The sequence below is a fragment of the Octopus bimaculoides genome, chromosome 3 (assembly GCF_001194135.2).
Source record: "Octopus bimaculoides isolate UCB-OBI-ISO-001 chromosome 3, ASM119413v2, whole genome shotgun sequence".
Lineage (NCBI taxonomy): Eukaryota > Metazoa > Mollusca > Cephalopoda > Octopoda > Octopodidae > Octopus > Octopus bimaculoides.
In genome coordinates this window covers 146456696-146466372 of record NC_068983.1, presented here as the reverse complement: position 1 = coordinate 146466372, position 9677 = coordinate 146456696, and the positions used below count along the sequence as shown (strand labels likewise).

Sequence of the window (9677 nt, the reverse complement as noted above, 5' to 3'; positions counted from 1 at the left end):
TGCGACTTTTGCCAATTTTCTTTTAGAATCGAAATCTCCATACCCGAAAACGAGCCTTGCTTCCTTCAAACGTCTCAAACCCTATAGGCTGGAAGAAATGGTTGCCGACAAGTCCCGATATTTAAGGATTCTGTTGTCAGGCTACGTCGTATGGTTGATTTGAATTCTTAGTATATTAGGAGCCTCAGAACAAAAGAACCTAACTTAAAATCACCTCATCCATTACATCCTCCCAAATATCAACAAAAATTGGTCATTAAAGCACGGCACTTATGCCTTCACTTCCTAATCACATTTCGATTATTTTTAAAAGTTAAGGAGATTTGATGTTCGTGGAAGATCGAGTGGCTATGAAGTCTTTCCGATTGTAGATACCCAACTATTATCGCGCTAGAGTGAGAGACCACCTGCCACTACCACACCAGAACCAACCAGCAGTAGTTTCAAATGTAGTCGATCTGCCTTCTAGAAAGTCAAATCTCTCCGTCATAGTCTTCAAAAAACCAGAGTAAACATGGAAAATTAGACAGGATTGTCACGGTCGTAATGTTTTTATTTTTGTCTATTCCTTTAGAATAGAGATATTGGGGCATGTTCAATAGGTTCAGATTACATATAGTCAGTCTCCGCCCGAATTTAGTTACGTATGCCTAGCTGTTAGCAAATTTCCTTCATGGTCAGAAATCCTCTAATCATGATTATACTCGATCAGCCTCCAAAGTACGTCCATGGAAGTATATCTGCGAAACATGAAAAATGTTAATGATCGTTGCATATTAGACAATTCTCAGCAAGTATGCCCCATTCAAATATCAATACCATTGTAATTATTCAAATATTCCACATTTCAAAACACGAAAAAGCGCCAAAATGGTTACATGTAGCTTTCTACTCGTTTCCGAATTCGTATTTCGCGCCTTCACATTTCCAGCATCCTGTTTTCTTCTTGTAAGCCAATGGCAGTTATCGAATGCTTCGGTCAGCCAACAAGGAGTCTCACTCGCAATTGATCCATTTTAATAAAGTCCCTCTAAATAAAATCAAAATGTGGACATTGTGTATATATGACTGATCGTTTTAAAGTGCTTTTGTCATGTAAGCCTAATGGGATGCTTGTCAGTCATGAATATAGGCCTAAAATGTTTGTGGGCCACTTGTGTTGACTATTTTCCTATGAAAATTTCTACATATGCCTTTCAGATAATGTATTAGTTAAAACGAAAACAAAATTGGTGGACGCGCATAAATTAATACTTTTACTTTCAATTTGTCATGTCTAACACTGATCGTTTAGTATATTGGAAATAGCAGCGATGAGTATATTCTAAGGCATGGGCATCTCTGGAAAAATTGTAATCTATTCCGTCAATTACGCGAAAACTTCGTGGTTTCACAGTTTACCAAACTCCTGCACAGAAATGCATTTCAACCTAGCCAAATGACTTAAGTAGGTAATGTCATCATTTAGAGCGCTGATGCGACATGCAAAAACTGGGTAAGGTGCGTAAAATATGCCCCCAAAATGGGTACTTTTATATAAATACCTCAGATGGTGTAGATTGCGTGAAATTTTCGAAATGTAGATTGCGCGCCCAATTTTTCTTTCCAAATTCTGGTACAAATCAACTAATTGAATTGCATAGAACATTTCTGAAAGTTGAGAAAAATACCGAGTGGAACACACTTGAGTAAGTATGCCATTAGCAAAAGCAAAGAAAAATATTTACAAGGTGACTATAGAGACTAAAATCAAAACACTTGGCATCTTTAAACCAAATATGTAATAATCGGCCATTAGACCAAGTCAGATATCATTCATAATCGACATGCGACCAACTCAAAATTTTGTTGGCCCTTAAAAGGGCCGTTTGAAATAAAATGCGAACAATTTACTTCTTAGCCTTCTTTGGTTTGCTGGCTGGTTTTTTAGCAACCTTCTTCTTTGCAGGGGCCTTTTTTGGCTTAGCAGTTTTCTTGGCGGGTTTCTTTGCCTTTACAACTTTCTTCGCTTTAACAGTTTTCTTAGCTTTAGGAGATTTCTTGGGTGTCTTTTTTACTGTCTTAGCAGCAGGCTTCTTCGGCTTAGTTTTCTTGGTTTGGGACTTTGTAGTTTTCGACTTGGATTTACCTGCAGCAACCAACTTGAAAGACCCCGATGCTCCAACACCTTTTGTCTGGACAATATCACCAGAGGCAATTCTCATCTTCAATGATTGCTTTACATTGTTAGCAATAACTTTATCGCCACCTCCGAGATTGAAGTTGGCTTTAATATACTTGATTATAGCTTGGCGAGAACTGCCCGTTCGTTCATGGAGGGCAGTTATTGCTTCGGCTATCATTTCTTTGTATTTAGGATGACTTTTAGTAGTTCTGGCTTTCGATTTTACAGCTTTCTTTGTCTTAGCTGGAGTAGCTGGCGGGGTAGCGGTAGTCTCAGCAGCAGCTTCAGTGTCCGGCATGATTAACCTGTTAGTGATGAATGAAAGATAACTAGCAGAAAGATCTACAAATGATGCAGGGCGACTGACTGACTGATGATATATTTATAATACTTTCGCGGACGTAGTAGTAGACAAATTCGAATTTACAGCGGGTATTATGGGGAAAGATGCTTTAATGTGCTTAGACTGTTCAGAAAAATGCTTAGTTTTTATTGATGACGAATAGAACAAATATTTTTATTTTTATAATTCTATTCTACATTAATGGTACTTTCTTAAAATCTACTTTAATAATCAATAAATTTTATTGTTACAATTTTCATTCAATTTTTCTTTGACATGTTGGTAAGCAGGTTACTACAGCCCATCTGAAAAATACCTTTTTATAACTTATTTTTCGAATTTTTATTAAATTTATTGGTAATATATAGAAATCTATTCTTTGTTCTTAAGTAATTAATTTGATTTGGGTATTTTCATGCATAATGGCTTTGTAGAAAACCATGCACATTGGAGATGCGACACACATATATTTGGGGTAAACCAAGAAATAAGTGGTTGTATTAGAACTGTAAAAAAGGCTTATATCACATCTAAAAAAATCAATGGATTCTTATCTATAGGATACTTTTGTTAAAATATATCTATTCTAAGTGTAGAACGTTTCACTTTAGTTCGCGCAGAAACGATTTTTCTTAAATATCGAAATAATTACGAGGAATTATAAGCTGGTTGTTAAGACATTTATTATGAGTGCATCGTGTGGAAATTGACAATAAATCAAATCACTCAATACAAAATATATCAAGTAAAATACAATATACTATGCAAATTAAGTTATTACAATGAACTAAATAAGTTATTACAATGGACCAAATAATAATGATGATGAGGAGGAGGAGGAGGCTGATGATGATGAATGCTTATTCAACATAAGTTACCGAGGTTTCCTTCCTTTGATCGCTTCTCTTTTAGACAATTTTTGTTTATTTTATTTGTTTATACAAATCAAATTCAGTCAACAAAGTTTGAATTATTATGGCCAATATGATTACCATCGTCATAACTTTTAGAACTGTCGTCGACATCATCATCATCATTAACAACACTATAGGAAGTATTTAGCTCCAAGTCTGTCCTAATCGAGCAGACCCTACAAATATTTTCCATCTTCAGACAATATTTATTTAAGACTACATCATCCAATGTATGCTTTCATTTTTTTATAGACTGTGGGAAAATAGAATGATATTTGGCTGCTATTTCTAGTCGGGTGAATGGCCTCGTAGAGGCTCTTTCACCGCTCCCGTCATTGTCACAGATGAAAATGAAATCATGTCAATTGCCTCTGTCACTGTCAATTTCAGTGTGTAATAGATATCGTCTGCTTTTACTTTTACATAATGTTTATTTATAACGATAAGAACTGCCATGAATGGATTACAACAGTGTTTTGGTAAATGAGAATCAGAAATAACAACAAACAAGCAATGAGCGCCTTTTTTCACCTCTAGCAATATTATCGGAGCATTACTTAGTTTAGCAAATAATTTTTTACTTAATGATAAACAATTTGACCACTGTATAACTCTGTTATAGCAGCATCATATATTGCTAAAAAAAAAATATTGGTGGTGGTGGTGGTGGTGGTGGTGGTGGTGACGATAACGATGATGATGATATGGTTGGGATGGCGGTGGCCACGGTGGTGGTGGTGGTGGTGGTGGTGGTGGTGGACAATTAAAAAATTGATGTCATTGAAATTTTATTTATCAAAGCAAAATTAAATCAATGATCTTATATTTAGGACAACATTACTCCTAAACACATAAACATTCTAGCCTGAATTCCAAGAAAGGCACCATGAATTTTTTTTTTTTTTTTTTTTTCACATGTGAAGAAAGAAAAAGAGCCCATGACCTTTGTCAGCCAACCAGTGAGACTGATGTAAATGTTCTACTTACACTATTGCAAATCTGCACCAACTTCTGAAAGTAATGAACTAGGAAGAGATTCCAGAGAAATGACTTGGCATATCAATGGCTAGTGCAGGGCCTGGAGGAATAGTTACAATAAAGTCGATAAGAGGTGGAGAGATGAGTTAGTAAAGATTGCCTGTAGTTGATGGCTGTATGATCACATCAATGTCCATGTCACTAGACATATTGGAATTGTCACTGAAATCTAATGCTCTCTGTAAGACAGGTTTAGTTACTGAATGCCTCCATGACTGTGCATGTATGTGTGTTCTCTTACATTTATAGGAGTGTTACCATATGAGAAAGTATATTACTGAGATCGTTGTGATCCATTTAGCCATGTCCTTGACATGCTTGTCTCTTTAATGCTGGTGCCACAAGAAAATACATCTAATATAATCTATGAAGTGTAAAATTATGAAGGCAATTTAGTCTTGTCTCAGACATAACACCCCTCTAGAGCTGGCACATAGAAACCAAGCCAAAAATAAAGTACACAAATGTGATGCTGTCTTCTGACCCATGTAGTTGAGTGGTTTCTCTGAATATGTAGTGACTCTAACTGTGGTGACCTGTCTGACTGACTCTATCATGGAAAGCAAACATACAGCTATGACGATGATATAAGAAGTTTGCTTCCTAATCACAAGGTTTTGGGTTGAGTGCCACTGCATGGCACCTTAAGAAGGTGTCTTCTACTATAGTTCTATGCTGACTAAAGCCTTGTGAGTAGTGGATTTGGTAGGCAGAAACTGGAAGTATATGTGTGTGCGTGTATCATAAGTGTGTGTGTGTGTGTGTGTGTGTGCATGTGTTTGTGTGTTTGTCCCCCACCACTGCAAGACAACCAGTGTGGCTTTGTTTACATCCCCATAACTTAGTGATTTGACAAAAGATACCAATAGAATAATTACAAGACTTTAAAAAAATAAATGCTAGGATTGATTCTTCTGACTAAAACCCTTCAAGGTAGTTCTTGAACAGGGCCATTGCATACATTATATAAGCAGCCCTGATTTATTTTAATGGAAGAGACCAGAACCTGTAAAATTAATTCTTAATTGCTTGAAATTATGTGCTGACAATCATAACTAGGGTCTTCCTCTTACAAAAAAGGAAATTTCAATTAACTGTGAAGATTTTATATACACAATTTAGTACATCAGCCCCTACTTTATTTATATAGTAAGTTTAGAGAACTTCAAAATAAAATAGGATTAACATCATATAAGACACAAATATTTCTTCAATTTCATAAATGTTATTCATATATAAATATTTCTTCTAATTCAAGAATTTTATATTTGGTAGCTGTATTCTGTCATGGTTAACTTTGTCTATTGTTCTTCCAAGGTTAATGAAACAAGTGCCTGCAGATTACAAAAATAAATCTAATCTACTATTTCCTTAAAGTCACTAACATGTAGCCCTCTGGCTACCTTAGAAATTTTAAAATTTTCTTGTAGTTTCACTTTAAAACCGGATGTCATTTATTTTATTATTATATGTAATATATTGTTGCTTTTCTGATCTTTTTTTCCAGGGTTTTTTCGATGGGACCCTTCATCTATTGGAACTCAGAGTAAAATAGTATACAACGAAAATGGAACTCTTACCTTTCAGAAGAATGGGAAATTTCTGATTATGTCACAGATCATTGTTAAAGGACAAAGCGAGTAATTGCAATTCTTTTATTCTTCGATTTCTTTCAGCTATTAGACTGTCAATGCTGGGTTTGAGAAAAATTAATACATATCACCAGTATCATCATCATCACCATTGTCGTCATCCTCATCATCATTATCATTTAACATCTGATTTCCATGTTGGCATGGGTTGGATGGATTGACAAGAACTGGCAAATCAAAAGACTTCACCAATCCCTGCTGCCTGCTTTGGCATGGTTTCTACAGTTGGTTGTTCATTCCTAATGTCAACCACTTTACAGAGTGTACTGGGTGGTTTTTACAAGGCACCAGCATTAGTGAGGTCACCAAATAACTTGCAAGGCATGACATCTCAACTGAGGTGGGAGTAGTATTGAAGGACAGAATAAAAAAGTTTTGCATTAGAAGGTAAACATGGCTGCCTCGGATAAGGAAAGAGTGGAGAGAGAGAAGATGGTGAAGATGTGACAGGGAGATGGTGGTGTGAGTGAGTGGACTAGGGATTCAAGAGTGTGCGTAGGTGAGTCCATGAGATTGTGTGAAAGGGGAGTAGTAGATGGGAGAGGGTGATTTGTTGAGTGGGCACAAGGTGGAGGGAGGGGGTAATGAGAGGATATGTTGTGGGGGGGGGGAGTAATTCAAGAGAGACATATTGTATGCAGGTAGGTACAGAAGGGAGAATAGAAAGGAATGCAGTGGGTGGTGAGCATGGGTGAGGGAAAAGGGCTTTGGGAATTTGGGTCATGGAGGTTTGTTGGGGGAGGGGACACATTGTGTGCGGTAAGGGGGCATAGACATTAAGGACATGCCTTTATGGCCTCGATTTTACTTCGCTGGACAGGTCTTCTCAAGGATAGCAAATCACCAGTTCTCTGGGTCCTTTGACATTCCCAGTTCATTCAGTGTTGTCATCTTTCGGGAATCTCAGACATAGAAGGTTGTTTTCAAACCTTTTTTGCCATAAAAGAGATTTTTTTTCCATGGTAACTGCAGTGCATTTGCCTTTAGCAGTTGAAATATGTGACAAACATATTTCAACTAACCTAAATTGTGATTATATGTGAACACTGCTTTGTGCCATTACTCCGATAGTTTTCTTGATCGGGCAATCTACTAGCGCAAATCAGTCAACATGTTGGCTGAAATATATATAAAGCTATAAGCTTTATTTAGTTCGTTCAGAATTGGCCAAGGTGCTAGCAAAGAGGTTGGTGCATGTCACAGAGAATTTTGTTGGGAGAGTACAAACATGCACCATCCCAGGCAGGTTGATCTAGGATTAATCTCCTTCTCCTGCACTGCACCTTAGAGAGGATTGGTAAATTATCTGGTAAAGGTGGGGCACTGGTCCATTTAGACCAATGTAAAGCTTTTGATAGGGTAAACCACCAGCACCTGGCGGCGGCTGGGCTAGGCTCAGATTTCCGTGATTGGATCACTGCCATTTATGGCAGCATCAAATCCACAGTCCAAATAAACGGTTACCTGTCAGTGCCATTTAGGATCGAATGCTTGGTTTGTCAAGGGTGCCCCCTGTCTCCGCTTCTGTATGTACTGACTCTTGAGCCATTGCTGCAGAGGTTGGAGAGTTTGGAGGGGCATCCCCAATGAATTGGGATGTGGTAAGTCTGTTTTGGTATATGCGGATGATGTCACCATCACCATGTCCGATGAAGCTCAGCTACCTTGTGTAGAGGATGCAATCAAAGGATACGAGGCGGTAGCAGGGACAAAAATTAACAAGGACAAGTCCATCAGCTTGCAACTTGGCACCTGGAGTGGCAAGACGATAACATCCAGTGTCGTGAGGCACTGGACGGATGGTCCTGTTAAGTTACTTGGAGTCTGGTTTGGACCAGATTCCCAGATAGAGAAGAATTGGAATGAGCTGACAGTTAGTGTGGAAGCCCTCATCCGGACCTGGTCTGGAAGGGCGCTATCCCTGAAAGGGAGGGTGGAGGTGGTGCAGGTGTATATTGCATCTCTTATCACCTACCATCTCACCATTGTCCCTTGCTCTGATTTGTGGCTAAGCAAGTTGGCACACCTTCTCTTCTGCTTTTTGTGGAGGGGAGGAAAACTGCTTCTGAAGCGTTCTGTTTGCTGCCAAGGACCACTAAAGGGTGGGTTAGGGATGTCATGGCTAATGATGCGCTGAGGCTAAGGCACCTCTGGCTCTATTTGGATAGTGACCAGGTGTGGAATTCGCTGGTGGAGGAATTCTTTCCACGACTGGCCTCCTTAGAGGAACTCAAACCCGATTTCATTAAAAGATGCAACACGACTGAATAGCAAAATCCATAAGGCCAGCAGTAGGAAAACCACCTCGGTAATCTATAGAGAGATGGTAGAGTTTAAGAGGGATGATGTCCTAGGAGAAGCTCTGGGACAGAATATGGGCCAGCTAGCCAACCTGTTTCAAAGAACTTTCACCACAGCTGTTTCAGTCCAGAGTGATATAGGTAGAATGAGGTATGTTACCTCTGGACTGAAACAGCTGTAAGATATTATCCCAATTTCTATTACTATATGTTATATTTTTATAATTACTGATATAAGACATAGTATGTCATATGTGTTTGTATATTGTTATAATTATCCTTTTAGTAAATAAACAAGTAAATTGACATAATATAATGTCTATAAGTTGATGAATACCACCTACTAATCCCCTCCATTTTCTTATTGCTATATATATATATTTATATATATATATATAAAGATATATATACTAAATTTATAATTATATGCATAATTATATTAAAGGCAATGAATTACCTGCTCCAACATGCTAAATATAGATATCAAATGGCTCTTAAAACCACCTTACTACTTTTTCAGCGCAAGTTGTAAACAGGCTGATGAAGAATAATAAATAAGATCTTTCAGTTACTTGTGTATCAAATGATTTCAGGTTAAATGTTATGAAAAATATCCTGCTATCATCAGCACAATAAGCCTAAGTATATACATACAAATATTTATTCATACCCATATGAGCATATCACATATATATATATATATATAAATCAAAATCGAAAATTGAACCAACTTCGTTGACTGGCACCCATGCCAACCTTCCTTCATTGGACACTAAACTCAGCTGGGGCAAGTGAGATTGAAACTGAACCAAATTCGATGACTGGCACCCATGGCAGTGGAGCGCTAATAGCACCATAAGAGCGGGATCGCTGCTAGAGCAGCGGCCTTGCTTCCATACCGGTGGCATGTAAAAAGCACCGTTTCAGCACAATCGTCTCCAGCTTCGCCTTACTGGCACTTGTGCCGGTGGCATGTGAACAAAACATTGGACTAACTCCTTGCAGGTGGCATGTAAAAAAACACCATTTGAGCGTGGCCGTTGCCAGTACCGCCGGACTGGCCCTCGTGCCAGTGCCACGTAAAAAGCACCCACTACACTCTCGGAGTGGTTGGCATTAGGAAGGGCATCCAGCTGTAGAAACTCTGCCAGATCAAATTGGAGTCTGGTGTAGCCATCTGGTTCGCCAGTCACCAGTCAAATCGTCCAACCCATGCTAGCATGGAAAGCGGACGTTAAACGATGATGATGATGATAATGATGATGC

The 9677-nt window shown here is 38.3% G+C and overlaps 2 protein-coding genes across 2 annotated transcripts in view; one reads left to right on the top strand and one right to left on the bottom strand.

Annotated features, from left to right (window-relative positions):
- Positions 1-9677, top strand: part of LOC106882773 (uncharacterized) — a 43518-nt gene that overhangs the window by 30126 nt on the left and 3715 nt on the right. Inside the window, exon 5 of the mRNA XM_014933557.2 lies at positions 5967-6099. Within this exon, the coding sequence (XP_014789043.1) occupies positions 5967-6099 (133 nt within the window). The remainder of the gene's footprint in view (positions 1-5966; positions 6100-9677) is intronic.
- On the bottom strand, positions 1427-2504 carry LOC106882774 (histone H1-delta). The gene has a single exon (XM_014933558.2). The coding sequence runs from the start codon at positions 2460-2462 to the stop codon at positions 1890-1892; it is 573 nt and encodes a 190-aa protein (XP_014789044.1). The 5' UTR covers positions 2463-2504; the 3' UTR covers positions 1427-1889.